Source organism: Schistocerca serialis, chromosome 3, assembly GCF_023864345.2.
Source record: "Schistocerca serialis cubense isolate TAMUIC-IGC-003099 chromosome 3, iqSchSeri2.2, whole genome shotgun sequence".
Classification (NCBI taxonomy): Eukaryota; Metazoa; Arthropoda; class Insecta; order Orthoptera; family Acrididae; genus Schistocerca; species Schistocerca serialis.
In genome coordinates this window covers 243,719,706-243,741,029 of record NC_064640.1, presented here as the reverse complement: position 1 = coordinate 243,741,029, position 21,324 = coordinate 243,719,706, and the positions used below count along the sequence as shown (strand labels likewise).

At 40.2% G+C, this 21,324-nt stretch overlaps 1 protein-coding gene across 1 annotated transcript in view; it reads right to left on the bottom strand.

Moving 5' to 3' along the window:
• Nucleotides 1–21,324, bottom strand: part of LOC126469992 (protein N-terminal glutamine amidohydrolase) — a 98,106-nt gene that overhangs the window by 56,418 nt on the left and 20,364 nt on the right. Inside the window, exon 2 of the mRNA XM_050097443.1 lies at nt 20,783–20,936. Within this exon, the coding sequence (XP_049953400.1) occupies nt 20,783–20,936 (154 nt within the window). The remainder of the gene's footprint in view (nt 1–20,782; nt 20,937–21,324) is intronic.

Genomic DNA, 21,324 nt, shown 5'->3' with positions numbered 1-21,324 from the left:
CAATGTTTCGTTGTGGAACCTATTAAAGGCATCTCGCATTGAAGTCCATGCCAAAGTTCGCGTGTCTGTAAATTTGAGCCAATCTTCGGGATTTCGCGTGCTTTTTCTGTTGCCTCTGCAACAGCCTCTTTTGTCAATATGGCTGACAAGTTAATAATAGCAACCATAAGAGCCTGCTGCTGCTTCCACCTGAGGAGAGATCTGTGCAATGCCTCTACAGTCAGAAGAACTGAAGGAACACCACACGTCACAAACTGTGTAATAATGTAAGACACAAATAAGATTGCAGCCACAATTAACCAATAGACACGGGTTCACAGGTAGATGCCGTGTTTCTTGATTTCCGCAAGGCGTTTGATACAGTTCCTCACAGTCGTTTAATGAACAAAGTAAGACCATATGGACTATCAGACCAATTGTGTGATTGGATTGAAGAGTTCCTAGATAACAGAACGCAGCATGTCATTCTCAACGGAGAGAAGTCTTCCGAAGTAAGTGTGATTTCAGGTGTGCTGCAGGGGAGTGTCATAGGACCGTTGCTATTAACAATATACATAAATGACCTTGTGGATGACATCGGAAGTTCACTGAGGCTTTTTGCAGATGATGCTGTGGTGTATCGAGAGGTTGTAACAATGGAAAATTGTACTGAAATGCAGGAAGATCTGCAGCGAATTGACGCATGGTGCAGGGAATGGCAATTCAATCTCAATGTAGAAAAGTGTGATGTGCTGCGAATACATAAAAAGATAGATCCCTTATCATTTAGCTACAAAATAGCAGGTCAGCAACTGGAAGCAGTTAATTCCATAAATTATCTGGGAGTACGCATTAGGAGTGATTTAAAATGGAATGATCATATAAAGTTGATCGTCGGTAAAGCAGATGACAGACAGATTCATTGGAAGAATCCTAAGGAAATGCAATCCGAAAACAAAGGAAGTAGGTTACAGTATGCTTGTTCACCCACTGCTTGAATACTGCTCAGCAGTGTGGGATCCGTACCAGATAGGGTTGATAGAAGAGAGAGAGAGGATCCAACGGAGAGCAGCGCGCTTTGTTACAGGATCATTTAGTAATCGCGAAAGCGTTACGGAGATGATAGATAAACTGCAGTGGAAGACTCTGCAGGAGAGATGCTCAGTAGCTCGGTACGGGCTTTTGTTAAAGTTTCGAGAACATACCTTCACCGAAGAATCAAGCAGTATATTGCTCCCTCCTATGTATATCTCGCGAACAGACCATGAGGATAAAATCAGAGAGATTAGAGCCCACACAGAAGCATACCGACAATCCTTCTTTCCACGAACAATACGAGACTGGAATAGAAGGGAGAACCGATAGAGGTACTCAGGGTACCCTCTGCCACACACCGTCAGGTGGCTTGCGGAGTATGGATGTAGATGTAGAAGTTTATTCATTCACATACAAATGAAAAACAAACATAGAAGCATGTACAAGTAAACAGTAAGAATACGTCTGAGACCAAGTGCCTGCTGCACAGTCCTTATACAGAGGAAGGCTCCCCAGACAATGAGCCAGCTGCCGTACTGTGTGCACAAGTACTGTGACCCACTGCAGACAACCTCTGATGGCCAGAACGTGCAGGTGCTGGTGGTGGATAATTTGAAGTTTAGCATGCTGGTGGCTGGTGCCATGGTGCTTATCCACATATTGCAAACTGGGTTACAGCAACTAGTAATGCTAGAATGGCAGGGCTCAGCAGTGTAGATACTTTGAAGAGATACATATCCTTTCTAATTTTAATGGAAAAGCAATTTCTCATGCCAGGAGGAAATTCAGATGTCTGCTCCTGAATACTATTTGTGTGTGCCACAAATCATTCTGCTATAGGTAAGTGGTTGTTTTTCCTTTATAAGGTGTTTGATAGGTAGAGTATATTTTTATTTTCAACATAACATTGTAAAACAGTGATCTAGGATACATATAAAGAACATACAGTACTTAGAAATTCAGCTATGAAAAATGTAACAAAGATCGACAAGAACATAATACAAACATTGGCTACAAAATTACACTATAACTGCCCATAAAATACATTATTGCTATCCAAGTTCCTGATGTCCATATTGCAGCTTCTCTTTTGTGCAAAGGTTTCTTTAATTTTGCATAACACGGGCGAAAGTGTTTCCTTTTTAATATTTCCTTTTCCTGCTCTAGCCATTCCTGCTTCACAGTTGTGCACTTCCCATTAGTCTCATTTTTAGGTGTCTACTCTTTTTCAGCTCTTATTAGCAGCATTTCTTTCTTTTTATCAATTAAATTTAATAGAGTGCTATCTAAGGACTCTTATTAGGATCATTTCATTTAGTTGTTCCTCTGCTACCTTCACCATTTTGTCTAACAAAGCTACCCATTCCCTCTAAATTATTTCTTTTGCTTATTTCAGTCATTTTTTTCTAATGCCTCTGCTGAAACTTTATGAACTCTGGTTGTTTTAACTTGTTCAGGACCCATCTCCTTTTTAACTGAAACATGTTCAGCTACCATAACAGCAATCTGCAAAGCCTTCATTATGTGGCACAGCAAAATGCATGACTTGTCCCAGAACCCAAAAAGATTTTGGTCATATGTTAAGGCACTGTCAGTGGTGAAAAAATGTCTCCACATACTTATTTACAATACAGGAAGCAAACCAGGAAACAGCACAACAGAAGCCAACAGACTGAATTCTGGTCCCGAGTTCGAGTCTCGGTCGGGCACACAGTTTTAATCTGCCAGAAAGTTTCATATCAGCGTACACTCCGCTGCAGACTGAAAATCTCATTCTGGAAACATCCCCCAGGCTCTGGCTAAGCCATGTCTCCGCAGTATCCTTTCTTTCAGGAGTGCTAGTTCTGCATGGTTCGCAGGAGAGCTTCTGTAAAGTTTGGAAGGTAGGAGACGAGGTACTGGCAGAAGTAAGGCTGTGAGTACCGGCCGTGAGTCGTGCTTCGGTAGCTCAGTTGGTAGACCACTTGCCCGCGAAAGGCAAAGGTCCCGAGTTCGAGTCTCGGTCGGGCACACAGTTTTAATCTGCCAGGAAGTTTCATATCAGCGTACACTCCGCTGCAGACTGAAAATCTCATTCTGGAGACTGAATTCTGTCTTCAAATGGTAATTCACATACAAAGATCAATGACTGCAGCCTTTGCAGAATACCTGTACTGCTGCTAAGATGAATGACATAGCAATCAGTACTAGTCATGTTGAAAAACAGCTTAAATTGCAAAAACACAGAAGCACTAGAGTCTGATGTTACCCCAGTCAAGTTTTGTACTGAATTTGTCAGTGGATCAGTTTAATGTATCACAACTTTAATCAGTCATACCACTTAAACATTTGGGAGGAACAGTATGTACAGATATGAAGTGGAACCACCATATAGGCTCAGCTGTAGACAAAGTAAAACTAAGGCTACAACACAGAGAGAGAATACTGGGAAACGGCATGTTGGCTATGTATGAGGCTGTAAACAACACTTATGACCTGTACTTGAATCCTGCTGAAGTGTGTGGGACACATGCCAGGTTGCTGTAGGAGACGCTGAGTTGTATAAAGGATGTATGTGAATGGTCACAACCATGTTTGTATGGGAAGGAGAGTAAAAGAAGTATTGAAAAATCTTAACTGGCACACCTAAAGAAAGGCAGTGATCATTTCATGATAATTTGTTCACAAATTTGAAGAACTGACTCTCAAGACAGAAACTGAATAATCTACAGTGCCCTGCATTTCTATCTTTTATAGAAATTACGTAGGTAAAGTCCGAAAGGTGACAATTTGCATAGTATCATACGAGCTGTCATTCTTCCCATTCTCCATTTGTGAATGGAAAGGGAAATCTTAATACAATAATCTTAATAGATTATGCAATAAAAGTACCCTCTATTAGACACATCAGTAACTTACAGAGTACAGCTGTATATATAGTTGCTGTAATAACCACAGTTGTGTAATGTAGTTATACTGATTATCAAACAGTTTAAATAAATCTAATGCAGCAATGGTTGTTCTTTTGGCAGGTTGTGCTGAATGCCCAGTTTTACTCTTATTGCCAATAAAGGTATGTGAACAGTTACCTGTATCCATGTTTGTTTTATGGTGTCTGTAGGAAGTATCTGAGTGAATGAGCAAATGTATCATACACACCATCAGATTACTTTTATAGCCAATTATGAGAGCAACTGTGTGTACATCATTGAATGTCTCAATTTTATCTACCTGCCCACAAACCAAAACTCAAATCAAACATGCTCAGGACCAGATTTGAGCTGGAGGCCTCTGGTTTACCATTGTGATGCTTTAATTCAATGAGCAATTGAGACTGATGCAGTTACTTTTGTAGCCCTGATTTTGATCACAAGTCACTTGTTACCATTTTTTGATTACACTGAAACACAAAATGAATGACACATTGTTCGAAAGCATTACTAATCCTGTGGATTATCTAGGACCACAAACAGAACATTCGGCATTAACAACTCAAGTTATAGAGGTGGAAACCACTTGCTGGAGAGAGAATTTAGTTACACAGCCAAATGCTATCACAGTCCATCTGAGTAGTAGTTAACAGCAGTAGGCAGACAACACTACATTCAGATCTCGAGCTGGCTGGAGATACTGTGCTGTTCCTCACCGGCAGCGGCTATACTGGACATGGGTGTCGTGCAGCTGATGAATAAAGTGGCACTGTTCATATCGATACGCCTTCACGGCATTGTGGCAACACAATGATGCCAGGTGAGTCTTTGCTAGCACTTGTGAGATGTTGATAGCCATGGCTTTGGGGGGGGGGGGGGGGGGGTGGAGAGGAAGGGGGTAGAGTAGTTTAAGCAAGAGCTGTAGTCAAGAAACAGGCTTAATGTCCATGAGGACCTCCAACAGCAGACACAAACAAGATGCGAGGGCCAAACAGCTGTATCTAGCAAGATGCTGGAGATCGTGCAGCAGAGGTATCCACTGCTGTGGTAGTCCCTCACATGGCAGGCAGGTCTAATACGGATGACACACCCAAAGCAGATTATGATACCTGTGGAGCAATCCTCGTGCAATGGCCTCCTTAACTAACAGGCCTGTTTAACTGAAATTGACCTCCAGACCTAATCTGGGGTCTACCTGAAGGTATACTAGATGAGAGGGCCCACAGGAAAAGGTGTTTCCCCTCAAGCAACACCCAATGAGGATGCGCATACAGTAACCCACCGGACTGCAGTCGATTGGTGTCACTCTGTAAGAAGCTAGGAAATCAGAGCCACTTCAGACTGACCTGTCCTCTTAACATTTGACATTTGGGTCTTAAAAATAGGGACAAAGCATTCCACCAGGCTGTTTGAGGCAGAATGAAATGCAGGAGCTGTGATGTGTGTGATACCATTATTGGTGCTGAATCTCCAGCTGCAACTGCTGTAAACTGCGGTCTATTATTTGTGACTAAGGTACTGGGATACCTGTAATAGGAGAGGTCCCTGGCTGTAGTAGTCAGTCGTCTGCTACAAACTAATGACAAAGGGGATTTAGGAAAGAATCTACATGGATGAACTATGTGGCTCCCTAGAGTGGTCCAGAAAAAAAGTGGCATGCAGGCAGTCCAAGTACTAAGTGGATTCCAGCTGTTGTTGTTGTTGTGGTCTTCAGTCCTGAGACTGGTTTGATGCAGCTCTCCATGCTAATCTATCCTGTGCAGGCTCCTTAATCTCCCAGTACCTACTGCAACCTACATCCTTCTGAATCTGCTTAGTGTATTCATCTCTTGGTCTCCCTCTACGATTTTTACCCTCCACACTGCCCTCCAATGCTAAATTTGTGATCCCTTGATGCCTCAAAACATGTCCTACCAAGCGATCCCTTCTAGTCAAGTTGTGCCACAAACTTCTCTTCTCCCCAATCCTATTCAATACCTCCTCATTAGTTACGTGATCTACCCACCTAATCTTCAACATTTTTCTGTAGCACCACATTTCGAAAGCTTCTATTCTCTTCTTGTCCAAACTATTTATTGTCCATGTTTCACTTCCATACATGGCTACACTCCATACAAATACTTTCAGAAACGACTTCCTGACACTTAAATCTATACTCGATGTTAACAAATTTCTCTTCTTCAGAAACGCTTTCCTTGCCATTGCCGATCTACATTTTATTTCCCCTCTACTTCGACCATCATCTGCTATTTTGCTCCCCAAATAGCAAAACTCCTTTACTACTTGAAGTGTCTCATTTCCTAATCTAATTCCCTCCAGCATCACCCGACTGAATTCGACTACATTCCATGATCCTTGTTTTGCTTTTGTTGATGTTCATCTTATATCCTTCTTTCAAGACACTGTCCATTCTGTTCAACTGCTCTTCCAAGTCCTTTGCTGTCTCTCAACCTCAAAGTTTTTATTTCTTCTCTGTGGATTTTAATACCTACTCTGAATTTTTCTTTTGTTTCCTTTGCTGCTCGCTCAATATACAGGTTGAATAACATCGGGGAGAGGCTACAACCCTGTCTCACTCCTTTCCCAACCATTGCTTCCGTTTCATATCCCTCGACTCTTATAACTGCCATCTGGTTTCTGTACAAATTGTAAATAGCCTTTCGCTCCCTATATTTTACCCCTGCCACCTTTGGAATTTGAAAGAGTATTCCAGTCAACATTGTCAAAAGCTTTATCTAAGTCTACAAATGCTAGAAACATAGGTTTGCCTTTCCTTAATCTTTCTTCTAAGATAAGTCGTAAGGTCAGTATTGCCTCATGTGTTCCAACATTTCTACGGAATCCAAACTGATCTTCCCTGAGGTCGGCTTCCGCCAGTTTTTCCATTCGTCTGTAAATAATTCGCGTTAGTATTTTGCAGCTGTGACTTATTAAACTGATAGTTCGGTAATTTTCACATCTGTCAACACCTGCTTTCTTTGGGATTGGAATTATTATATTCTTCTTGAAGTCTGAGGGTATTTCGCCTGTCTCGTACATCTTGCTCACCAGATGGTAGAGTTTTGTCAGGACTGGCTCTCTAATGTAATGTTGTCTACTCCCGGGGCCTTGTTTCGACTCAGGTCTTTCAATGTGACTCAGGTCTTTCAATGCTCTGTCAAACTTTTCATGCAGTATCGCATCACCCATTTTATCTTCATCTACATCTTCTTCCATTTCCGTAATACTGTCCTCAAGTACATTGCCCTTGTATAGACCCTCTATATACTCCTTCCACCTTTCTGCTTTCCCCTCTTTGCTTAGAATTGGATTTCCATCTAAGCTCTTGATATTCATACAAGTGGCTCTCTTTCCTCCAAAGGTCTCTCTAATTTTCCTGTAGGCAGTATCTATCTTACCCCTAGTGAGATAGGCCTCTACATCCTTAAATTTGTCCTCTAGCCATGCCTGCTTAGCCATTTTGCACTTCCCGTTGATCTCATTTTTGAGACGTTTGTATTCATTTTTGCCTGCTTCATTTACTGCATTTTTATATTTTCTCCTTTCATCAATTAAATTCAATATTTCTTCTGTTACCCAAGGATATCTACTAGCCCTCGTCTTTTTACCTACTTGATCCTCTGCTGCCTTCACTACTTCATCCCTCAGAGCTACCCATTCGTCTTCTACTGTATTTCTTTCCCCCATTCCTGTCAATTGTTCCCTTATGCTGTCCCTGAAACTCCAGCTAAGGTGAATAATACTGTGGAGCTGCTGGAATGCCTGATGGGGGGAGGAAAGGGGGAGGGGCAGTGGCAGTCACTGTGCATGTCCACGGATGTGCGACTTCCATCCTCACTCACGCATTTCAGCCCAGAATCTCCTTCCGATACTGCCGTCATCACTTGCTGCAAAGGCAATAGTTATCTCACCAGTTACCCAAACACCTGCATCAGAGCAGCACCCTTTCCCCAAGGTGAGAGGGGTGCTGTAACCCTGAATGCAATACCTGCATACATGCTGCAGCACCAGGCCACTGGTGTGCTACATGCCAAATCGTCCACCGATGGCATTGTGTGCGCCGGCCACCAGAGGCTGCCAGCAGTAGGCTACAGAACTTGGGTACACAGCACGGTAGCCACTGCACAGTCTTCCCATAAATAAGGTCACTGCAGCAGGCAATTGCTCTCACGTGTTCTTACTGTTTACTTGTATCAGCTTCTATGTTGTTAATTTGAGGATGGATGAATAAACTTTGGTTAATTGTTGCCACACTGTTAATCATGTCTTACATCATGACATCAGTGTTCATCAATATCATCTTAGAGTTGAAATGAGAACTTAAGTCCATAAAAATGAACTTGCATGGATCTGTGGCTGAGAGAGTTGTCAGCCCAATTTGAAGGGTCAGCCCAGTGCATTTCATCATTTCATTCACCGTTAAGTGAGTTACTTATTTCTTCATGATTTTTAAAAGCTTTCTGGTTTCATCGCCTAGAATTCCTTTTCCAGCAATAATGAAATCATTTTCAGACTTAACCCAGAACAGAGGCAACAGTTTTAACTGCAAGCACCTTGTTCCCAGTAGTTGAGCACAACAAAACACACCCAAAACAACACACTTTGGAGAGATCTTTAATGTGCTTCATCATGCAAGTTAAGTACTTTAGTACACAACCATAAACAGAGAAACCTCCAAATATGGCACTTGAGCTTCACAAACAGGTAAATCAACAAGTTGCCTGCTTGGGCTCATTCTATCAACCAATCACAGCAGAGGATAAGTGACATTACACAAACATGTTCCTGATGATACAACAGAACACAGCGATTTTTATTTCAATATTTATTCAGTATTATTTTACTATTTGGTGAGTAAATTTGTAGTGACAGCCTGACCTTTCGATGCCAAGTTTATGTAAGAATCCCATGCGATGATGGTTATGTTTTCATGATGTCTCATATCTTGGGCTATGATTTGCTGACAGAAGCGAACTGAGCAGAAACAATACTGATTTACATGTTTGCAAAGCTACACTGCCACTTATGGAGCTTTTCTTATTTATAGTTGTAAACTACAAATACATGTACCGTAAAATGGGATGAATAGGGACAGTTTTGTGTTTCTTTTGCCACTTGTGAACAGTAAATAACTTCTGTACTGAAGGTTATATTTTTATATTGTGTAACACTGTTCATGCAATCCATGCCATATAATAAAAATCTGTTCTCCTTTTTCTTACACATGTATATATTTCGCTTGTTTGTGTCCCTGTTCCCCCCAACGTCGGGGTGAAAAGGGACATGTATTTAGAATGAGATTTTCACTCTGCAGCGGAGTGTGCGCTGACATGAAACTTCCTGGCAGATTAAAACTGTGTGCCCGACCGAGACTCGAACTTGGGACGTTTGCCTTTCGCGGGCAAGTGCTCTACCAACTGAGCTACCGAAGCACGACTCACGCCCGGTACTCACAGCTTTACTTCTGCCAGTATCTCGCCTCCTACCTTCCAAACTTTACAGAAGCTCTCCTGCGATACTGGCAGAAGTAAAGCTGTGAGTACCGGGCGTGAGTCGTGCTTTGGTAGCTCAGTTGGTAGAGCACTTGCCCGCGAAAGGCAAAGGTCCCGAGTTCGAGTCTCGGTCGGGCACACAGTTTTAATCTGCCAGGAAGTTTCAGGACATGTATTTATTTATCACTGTGTTCCCTATCCAAATATCTGATATTTATCACTGTGTTCCCTATCCAAATATCTGGTGGGCTGTATAGGGACATAATTTTTCTTTTCAAGATGAATTTCATGATATTTATTACATAAATGTAGCAGTGTAAAGGAACTTTTGTTTATTTTAAACCCATAACTATAATTTTTACAATACAATTTACAATTATACACATAAGGGCTAACAAAAAATGAGCAAATTGATTATCCAAAGAAATCAGTCATTACATAAATAGGTTTGGTTTGAAGGTGTAACGTCCTCTTTGCACAGTTGGTGCCTTCAAAACACCAAGAATATCAGCTTTTGAGAAAACACACTCATCGGGCACATCAGGAAAAACAAACACATCGGAGCACTTGTTCGATTGGCGAAGAAATGTTCCATTGTATTGTCCATTTTCTTTATCAATTTGAAGAACCTTTCCAATCAACACCTTCACACACTTATCATAAGAAAACTTGAGCTTAACCCAGTCTCCTTCCTTTAAATTGTTTATCTCATCTGCAGTGGCTGCATCACCATTTTGCGCATCTTCTACAGAAGAGTGTAGGTCATCTGGAATGGTTTCTTCTTCTTCATCTGATAACTGTTCATGGTCATCTACATTAGTTTTCTGAAAGTCCGCCAGAATAACACTGCGACCGGCTGGGACATTCAGTCTCTTTTTCCGACCCCTTGTCTGCTCTGTGTCATCATTCCCATAACGCATTATTTTTAAAAATTCTGTCAGACTGTCTGTTGTAGAGGTTGGGGCAGCAGTTCCATCATTTTCTTCATGTTCAATTGGCAAGTTGTCAAGTACTTTCTTCTGGTTAAGAGGAAATATACCTACCTTTTGAAAACCAGATTGGATATTATCTACCAATGCTTCTTCCATTAAATTTAATGTTTTCTTCAGAAGAGATGGAAAATACTTTTTCTCAAATGCTCTACATTTGTCATTTGCTTTGGATTTATTATTCTCAAGAACTTTTATCCAGTTTATCTTGAGTGGTCGGAATAGGGCAATATCTAATGGTTGTGTCAGATGCGTCGAATTTGCAGGAAGGAATACAAACGAGATGTTATGGTCCTCGCATAGCCTGATAACAGTTGGTGGTGATAAGTGAGAACTTAAATTGTCACCTGTCACGAACTTCCTCCCCTCAAATCGCCGACAGTAAGGTATTATAACTCTCTGGAACCAGTCAAGGAAGCTATTTCCATCCATCCAGCCAGACTTACTGCGGTTATAAAAGGCACTTGGAGGGCCGCCTTCAGTCCACAAGTCATACATATAAGCTGCTTTGTAGATTACATAGAAGGGGGGGGGGGGGGGGGTAACAGCATCCCAGAAGCAGATGCTGCAAACATGACAGATACACTGGACTTGCTTTGATTCATCACCCTCTCTGGGTATTTGCAACCTCTTTTAAAAATAAGTTTTCGTCAGCCTGGGTCATCAGAGAGAGCAGTCTCATCATAGTTTATTATCAGATGTGGTGGTACACTGGCTCCAGTAAGTGTTGATAACTGCTGGGGACACTTGTGCTCGGCTCCTTTTAATATTTTGACACAATCGTTGGGAGAGTTTTGTTTTGTGTCTAGTGAGGAAGCCAAGTGCCCACTCATATCCAGGCATGTTACCTTTAAATTTAGCTACATTCTTGCCCTCTCTGTCCAAGTGATATTTTACAAAGCAACACAAGTCAAAGGCACTTAATGGATATCCCCAACCTGCACAAACTGTAAGACATTCAACAAGTTGTTCTTCAAGATGATTAGGAAGGCAAGTCTGACCACCTTTCTCCCTGAACTCAATATTCCCAGCAAGCGTGTCTCTTGATTTCTTCACATAACGTTGTAGGGCTGATTAAGAAATTTCAAATTTTTTTTCTGCTTTTCTTATAGACATTCCACGAGCAACTGCCTGAACTGCCTGCATTATAATCTTTTCATCAACAGGACGATGTATGTTCGATCGAGGATCTCTTTTATATGTCCTAGGCATTGTGAAACACTGGAATGAGGGTAACCAGTAAGTAAATAAAGTTGTTAAAAGTAAATTTTGTCTATCATCAAATTAAATATTTTTAAGTTACATGTGTCACCAGAACTACTTCCGGTATTTTTCGCCTTGTCCCTATTCACCCCAAATGCTACACAAATGCTACTTGAAACAAACAAATTAAATGGGTGCTTTCAGATCCATTTTACTTTTACAGCTTTCTGTACTTTGTTGCCACAATTACTTCTTGATTACTGATCCAAGTCTCATTATGAATGTCCTTCAAAGATTTTGTGTCTGACTATTGCCAACAAGTCAAACATATTTCCCATCATGAGTAGGATGCAAAACTATTAGTTTTAGGTGTTCAATTATTTCACAAAAAATTCTTTCAGTCATTACTAAAACTTCAATTTTGTCAACAAATTGGGTGTGAACAAAATCTATTGCTATTATTATAGCATGAACTGAAACCTAACTCGTATACTAATCTTAATAGTCAATTAAGGGATAGAGAGAAAACAAGTTGCACAATTATAGTTATTACAACAAACTAAGGCAATCCCAGCTACTTTAAAAGAATTTCTCCATAAGACCTATAGATTTTACTTTACGTTTAATTAAAATTGCATGTGAATGTATTTAAAATTATATCATTTAGTCACAGTCATGCAGGATAATAAAAGTATTGAGCCGTTCCATGTCAAGTGGTCTTTCTTACTAACTCCTCAGCTCTACAGCCCTTGATGCGCCTTGGCCTGCATCACAATATCCTGCCATTCTATCCGATCCATGGCTTTCCGTCTCCATCCTCTGACACCCAGCTTTTTCATATCTTCTACAACTCTATCCACCCATCTCTTTCTGGGGCGTAATTCTGTGGTCTAGAGATTTGTGGAAGTAATTGTGGGATACACATGAAACTATATTGGCCCATATCCCGCTTGTACTCAAATCAAATCTGACATCTGTTGTTATGTTCTGCAATTGTTTAGTATTCTCTGTGGAAAATAATATTGAAAGTCCTGGTCACTAGCAAATGAGCTTAACTGCAAGGCAGTAATCTTTTGACATCTACGCAAATCTTTTATAAAAAATGAAATAGAATAAGGACTTCAATAAAAATAACAGATTTCTCTTTTTTGTGCCTCTAATAATTTAAGGTAATCACATTTGGAAAGTGTAATTTTTTGGATACTGTCTTACAAAAATTTCTTCCCAAATAATCCTGTCAGTGATAACATTTAGCCAATACTGTAGTTTTTGTCATGACATTCTACAGCAAACTAATGAAAATTTTAAAAATTGTAGAAAACATATGCTTAGGATCATAAATGAGACCTCTTCTAGCTTTAGCCTCTTAGACTTATAGAAATGTATCACCTGGTTGGGATCCAGTGTGAAGAGACCCTTATGTTTGGGAATCTGTGCTAAAGAAACTCACCTGTGGCTGCTGGTGCACAGTTATCAGGCATGGTCCCTATGATGATGGGGATGCTGGTTTTCTCACTTTAAAATGAACCAGCAGTGTTTATGTCACCATAGACCGTACCAACAAATTTATGCAATTTTTCAAGTGTACACTAATGTTCCGCATTAACTGCGAACTATGCAAACACCAAGTACGCTAGACCTTAAACTGGAATTAAAGTAGCACATCAATAGCATTACACAATAAAGACATACTAATAATTCTCTATAACACGAATCCATTTCAAGAAATGTCAGGAACTCTGCTGTGAACTTCTCCAGTATTTGCACAATGTGGCAATGGTGTAAAACTCGAAGGCTATTTATACGATGTGTGCTGCAGCTGTTATGCAACGATTTTACCACTATGATCTCCAGTGCCTTATTTGGCCACATTACAGGAAAAACAAAACACCAAATGTAGTTTTGGTCGTTGATGACATAGCCTTTCTAATGAAAACAATATAAAAGTTTGCACCAAAACTTTTTTGTAATGAGTGCACCAAAAATAGCCATTTTTGACATTTTTAGAAAAATTTACTAACTTCACATTATTTTCAAGTGTCTTTTTCCAGATCTTGGCTGTATGCAAATCACTCAGGAAATCTTTTTTTATTATCTCACTGAAGAGAGCACAAAAAGTAAAAAATTACCTCATTTTGTTTCTTTCCCAAAAATTTAGCCGAGATGATATGTCTCTAAGGTTACCAAAAACTCATGGGTGCACAGTTGACAGCTGCACTATGAGGTCAAACAAATGACTATATCTCTGGGAGTATTTAATTAATGATTGTGAGACTACCTATGGTCGTTAGGGACAAGTACGATTGTTCATACAAAATTTCATCAAAATCTGTGATGGTCATGCACAAATCTCTAGACCACTTGGCATGGAATGACCCTATTACTAGTTTCAGCTAGTTATAGCCTTTTTATGTGGCTATATTACAGAGGTGTACAAATTCCCCTTGCAGCCTGCTTGCCCCTAGCACCTCTGCAACCATTGATGCAGGTCAGCCTGCCGCGATGTAAACACAAGAGTGCGCGTGTACTGAGGCATAGTGGGCAATGCGGGCGATACGGGCTCCCGTAAGCCCGGGCTACCTGGGTTCCCGCAAGCCTGCCAAGCTTCACGGGACCCGCTCAGCTTGCTGCGCCTGACAACAGGTTGCGCTGTCAAGCTACCGTGACTAGAGTAGCCAGGTAGTTAGCCTGCAGTTCATTTCTCGCAACGGTGGAGGCAGCACAATGAATAGGTCGAACTTCAGTGAGATTGAAAAAAAAATTGACAACTGGCGAATACATGCTGGTAACGAAACAGAGCACAAGTGCCGCATGGGAAACGTTTTCATGTGTTTATGAGGCCGCTTCAAATAAATCGGTAGGTGTGTCTCAATGCAAACTATGTAAAAAGCTCTTAAGTACTTATTCGGGAACCTCGAGTATGTTACGACATGTGTGCAAATTTGACAAGCAGTTCCCTCACTCCGTAAATATCTTGAAAGAGGACAAAGATTTAGTGGCCGAAAAGTGCGTCGAAATGTGTGCTAAGGACCTGAGACCATTTAGCAGTATAGAGGGAGAAGGATTTCTTAATTTAGGGCAGACACTGATCGACATAGGTAAAAAATATGGCTCAGTTGATATTAAAAATGTTATGCCTTCCCGAGTGACAGTAGCTAGGAAAGTTCAAACCTTAGCTGATAAAGTGCACAGCAAAATGCTCCCAGATATAGTGCATGTGATTCGTTCTGGTATATGTGCCAGTACAATTGATCTATGGACAGACAATTACAAAGGGGTGCATTACATGTCCGTGACAATGCATTACATAAATTCAGACTGGCGTTTGAATAAATATGTACTAATGTGCTCTGCGTTTCCTGACTGCCCAAAAACTGGCTCGAATAGTCGAAACGAGTTGGAAGATGGCTTAGAAACTATGGGTGTTTCTCGTGAAGACATTGCCAAAATTACGTTTGTCACAGACCAGGGCAGTAACATTGTCAAAGCTCTCGAAGTATATCAGCGTCTTCCATGCATGGCTCATAGTATAAACACAGTCTTGAAACATGTTCTGAGCGAACAGTTTTTGAAAGAAAATGTTCCAAATATATTAGCCATTCTTAATACAGTGCGGGCTACGGTTTCGTACCTCAAGAGAAGAGGTCTCTGTGTGAGACTGAACTCATCTTTAAAGCAGTGGGTTTCAACTCGTTGGAATAGTTATTTTGACATGCTTGTATCAGTCCATTCTCAGATTGATTCAGTGAAGGCTGTTTTACATAATGAAGGTGCCTCTGATAAGATGCTGGGTTATGACCACTATATAACTGGCCAGCTTATAGAATTTCTTAAGCCGTTTAGAGAAGCCACAGTTGATCTAGAGTGTGACAAGGATCCAACCCTACATTTAGTTCTACCGTGGTTTTATGCCTTAAAAACTCACTGTACCGTACGGGATAACGATGAAGAGGTTTGTAATTTTATTCCATCTGAATATTATAGAACCACTTGTGAAATATGTATGTTGAGAAAATGTATTTTCAGGACATGAAACCTTTGAAACAAGCCGCTAATGCCTTCCTAGAACAGAAAATGTGCGTTAGTATGTTGCATAAAATTGCAACGTTTATGGTGGCTAACTACCGCACATTAAGAAAGTTAACCGAGGATGAAAAAATTGAAGTTTACCAAGCAGCACGACAGATGTGTGCTGAAGGTAAGCTCCTAAGATAATGCATATATTCTTCATCTACACGTACATGGTTACTCTGCAAGACACACGCAAATGCTTAGTTGAGGGTTCATCGAACCACTTTCAACTTATTTGTCTCCTTTTCTCGAAGTTCGCGCGGGATAGAACACCTACAGCTCTCCGTCTGAGCGCTGGTTTTTTTGTATTTTATTCTGATGATCATTTCTTCCAATGTATATGGGACTCAACAATATCTCTTCGAATTCGGAGGTGTAAGTTGGTGATCGAAATTTCATATATAGATCGCGCCACGTCAAAAAACGCCGTTGTTGAAATGATTACCACCCCAACTCTTGTGTAATTTCCGCGACACTCTTTCCCCTGTTTTACGATAATACCAAACCAGCTGCCCTTATTTAGACTCTCTCGACCTCTTCCGTCAATAGTAAGGCTCTCCAACTTCGTAGCAATGCTCCAAAAGAGTGTTTTGTCATTAAAACACCTACAGCATTTTCTGTGTGTCCATTCCTATTTAAGTAGGTCGTAATTGTAATCAGAGGTATTAAGTAGAATCTACAGCCTTTAGATTTGACTGGTTGATCTTGTAAACGAAGTTTAACGGACTTAGTTTAGTACACACAGGGATAACCTCACTCTTGTCATTATTTATTGCCAACTGCTAATTTTCACACCAAAAATATATACCTTATTTAAATCGTCCTGCAGTTAGTTTTGATCTTCTGGAGACTTTACAGGATGATAAATGAAAGCATCATCTAAAACCTATTATAATTTCAACTATGTGTAGTACGATCTTCACATTATTCTGCAAATATTAATTGGAACCTGTACAGTTTCAGTACAAGTGCCCAATCACAGCAACCAAGAAACAAATCCAGGGCCGTACAAAATGGCGAAATTTGAGGACTGGGCAGAAGAGCCTCCTCTCCTACATGATGAAGTCAGCAGATACTTGCAAGAACACTGTGTGAACGAGGGAGATATTCTACAGTGGTGGAAAAATAACTCCCAACGACTTCCTCGACTTGCGTGTGTGGCAAGAAAAATATTAAATATACCAGCCACTAGTGCGTCTAGTGAGAGAATTTTTAGTTGCGCTGGAAACCTAATTAGCGAAAAACGATTGCGTCTTAATGCAGACAGACTTAACGATCTCGTCATAATTAATTCAAACACTAATCAGCAGACACATTGAAAATACAGTAGAACATTAAACGGGAAACTATGAGTTTGAGCGCAAATTTACTAATTAAGAGTGCAGATTTCTTTCTTGTGCTTTCTGGGCGTCAATTTCTGAGATAGAAATTTTGTAATGCATACAGTTCATTTTTATTTTAGACTAAAATTTTTGATTTCAATCCTTCCAAGTGACATTAATTATTGTTTGTAAACCATTTTCTGTTACTTGGGTTTGCAAAAGTAGCCAAATATTTTTAGGAGTATCTGGTTTGGCCTAAATAATACTTTCAGGGGAACTGAAGGAAAATTTGTAAAGATTTTATGTTGAAAAGTGTTCTGCAAAATAAAATATTCATTTGTGGAATAAGGCAATACACATTATGAGTTTAAATTACAATTTATTTTGTTGAGTTCCACACACATTGCAAAATGTAATTTTATTCTTGTATTTCTATATTAAGGGGAATCCCACATGCAGAGTCAAGATGCTGAAGACCTAGACACTACAAATACTCCTAAAATGAAGAGCGTCTTTTTCCATGAATGTATTGTAGTAGGAATATAATGGAAACTCTGAGCCACTCTCCACAGCGTCTATATCTGCGTCATGAGGATTCAGACTCGTCGTTTAGGTCTGTGTTATGAGGGTCTAGAGTCGTCGTTTAGATTTGCATCATGCAAGTAAACACTCGTCATCTTAGTCTGCATCATGATGGTTCGAAATATGGTCCCTCATGATGCAGACCTAGACTACAAGTGTGGACTCTCATGACGCAAACGTAGGAGCCGCGAAAAATGGCTCAGGGTCGCCATTGTATTCCCAGTACTATAGTTTTTAGACGAACTGGATACGAAACAAGTACTTCGATTTTGTTAAAATGCATTTTGGCAATTTAGAATGATTTTTCCAACTTCGAATGAATTCACAGAACCAGTAAAATACATCCTGGAAACGTAGTTAAATATTTATATAATTGGTGTCATACTTGGCTGAAACATACTTAAGTTAAAGAATCTAGACTTCCAAAATCTTAATTTGGTTCTCATTGCAGTACAGTGGTTAATAGAGGCGTAGATAATTTATTCTTCTGGGGAGGTGACCAATCTTTTTGGGGGGTGGAGGTTCACTTCTTTAGTACAAATATCCATCCGTTTCGGTGTTGAAAAGTGCAGCACAGACTGCATTGCATTGCCTGGGCATTTATTTATTCCATACTCTCGTAGTCCATCTTCCCTCCCGTATTTTCTCTCTATCCATTTAGTCCTCTCCCACTATCTCTTTGATCACCTCCACCCCCCCCCGCCCCCCACTCCCCATCACTTGGCCGGCCGAAGTCGCCAAGCAGTTCTAGGAGCTACAGTCTGGAACCGCGCGACCGCTACGGTTGCAGGTTCGAATCCTGCCTCGGGCATGGATGTGTGTGATGTCCTTAGGTTAGTTAGGTTTAAGTAGTTCTAAGTTCTAGGGGACTGATGACCTCAGAAGTTAAGTCCCATATTGCTCAGGGCCATTTGAACCATTTTTGAACCCATCCCTTGGCCCATCTCCCCCCCCCCCCCCCCCACCCTCTATCCTTCTCCTCGTCCTCTCTCTGTTGGATTCCGCCACCTCAGTTCATCTCCTCTTCACCTATCTATGAAAACTCATATATATCTGTCAACTTTTGTGGTGATCAGTGAATCAGTGTCAAAGTTTATTGCTAGGTAGCATTTATTGCAATATTTTTTGATACGCAGCATTGATAGTTTTGTTTTCTGGTGCGTAAACAAATGAAGTTGAAGGTGTCCCGACAGGGCAATATGCGACATACAAATAGCCATGTGAAAAACATGATTTTCAAGATTGATGCCACAAACATATAACAACTGCCCCTGCGATTTATCTATCGACATGGCAAACGTAAGCTGCACTGGAAATTATAACCGTTTAAAGTCGAATGGCATGTCGGTCGGAATCTTAGTGATATTGGAATCAAACTGTCCTCACCTTTGTACTTTCCTTTTAAAATTGTGGCTTCGATTACGTTGTTCTTTAACTTCTTCCCCGCAAGCCGGGTGCCATTACAAAGACGTGGCTGGTTTACCTTTCGCAACATGATTGCCGATCCGACTTAATTACAGATTGGGAGGCGGTAATCCGGGGAAATCCAGCGAATTTAAAAATTCCGTAGGATAGTTGACTACATCATCTTGGTTAGTAACGGAATAAACCGACTTGTATGTCAGCAATTCGCCAGGTGTCATATTTTGAATCTGAAAATTCATTTCGTTAACATCAAGGTTTTTTGCAGCCAATATAACACGTTCACTCAACCAAAAATGGTTTGCAACTGTTAAACGACATTTGCTGTGCGCGAATTGTCCAACACGATGACTGTGAATGTGTCAGACAGCTCTCAAATTTCAAAAAGATCATAGACATTTCGTTTAAAAGAAATGTGTGTATAACATGCGTACATAGTGAACTTTCATGGTAACTCGCAAACGATGTCAAAATCTTTTGTAAGGTACTCTCTTCAATGTACTGTCCGAAATATTATGTAGACAGTGATGTTCCTCTTGATGGTCAAGTGTGCAAAATTTCTTCAAGATCGGAATAAAATTGTAGGTTGGTGTAGAAGTGTGTACGTAAAGTACCCTCCACCATGCACCATTCAGAATTTTAAGCAGGCAGCGCCCTTCATCCTGCTTTGAATATCAAGTGTGCCAAATTTCATCAAGATCAGAATAAATACGTACAATTTGTCGAGTTCTGTTATGTAAAGGAACCTCTGCCATGCACCATATGAAATTTTATGTAGACTGTGACCTTCCTCTTGGTTTCAAGGTATAGTGTGCAAAATTTCACCAAGATTGTATGCAATACAAACACACGGACACAATGAAAACGCACTTTCAGTTTTTGTCAAATTTTCCAATTTTTCGGTCGATTTTCGAAAAATTTTATTTCATAAAAACCTTGTCCTGAGAATTACGAACACAGCAAAAAAAATTTAGCCGAACTGGTCCAGGCATTCTCGAGTTTTACGCTTATCAACACATTTGGCAATTAATTTTTATTTATATAGATAAGAAGCTCGAAATATACGCGTAAAGGAAGAATATACAAATAAAACCAATATTTTTTTTACCTGAAATTAATACATATATATATAATGTTGGGGTTTGTCTTTTGGTGCTCAGGTAAAATAAAAACTTTTGATTAACGTTCATAATACGACAATGACGCGCGCAGACTAAATGGCTGCGTAGCGCAGCTCAGCAGTAATATGAGCAGGCAAGCAAGTTTCCCGCAGCCTGCCCGGGTTGGGTTCTGCTTGGCTTGGCTGGGAGTGAAGCAGCCTGCCCGTTCTGTTGACAACGAGCGGCGGCCTGCCCGCCTGGCCACCGGGCAAGCATGGGCGGGTTAAAAGCGGGACATGTACACCTCTACTATATTATACTAGTTGTCATGAAGTGATTTGTAAGAAGTACTGAAACAAGATTAAACAAAAGTGTGCTAATAAGACTGCTAGTGAAGTGGGAACCACTCACTATATTGTTTAATGAATGGTGAAGTTTTCCTGCACTTTGACGAATCAATGTGACAGAGTATAATACTGATATCTTAACAGGGCTACGAGCAGGTCAGCAATGTATTTGTAAATTACCATTTACAATTTAGACTGTAGTAAAACTCATAAATGTTTAAAATCAGATTGTTGTTTCTTAATTAAACCATATGTTGACACACAGTTTCTCACGTTTATGTTCTGAATAAGGTTTACTAGTTACAGAACAACATAATACAAAGAAACTTACCCATATGACAAGTTTTTCTTCTTCATGCCCGGCTTTCTGCCTCCATAATGGGACAGTACGGTGGTCGTTCGACACAAATACTACATAACAGTGCTGGAGTTCCTTAGGATGGTGATTACTTACAGCATGACATAAATGCCACACATTTTCTTCACTGAAAATAAGCAGGTAAAACCGGTAAACTAGAATTAACATTTAATGACCTATACAGTATGTAGGTATTAATGATAAACACATCTAAGATGAAATTACTTCATCTTTTTTCTATAAAGATATAGAAGCACATTATCACTTGGAAAAGCTATTTCAACAGTGCATGAGAGCCTATAGAAAGACACATACAATGATGTGATGCTGATTAATGTTTTTAATGAAACAGTTTCATGATAATAGCAGCCAGTATGATCAGAATGAGAGCACCAAAATTGCTGTCAGATTACAGTTTCACCTTCATTCTTACGTGTCCATTGACTAAGAAGGCTCCTTTTAATGTCTTAGCTCTCACACTTAAAATATTATACAATTATGAGTTTTTATTTATT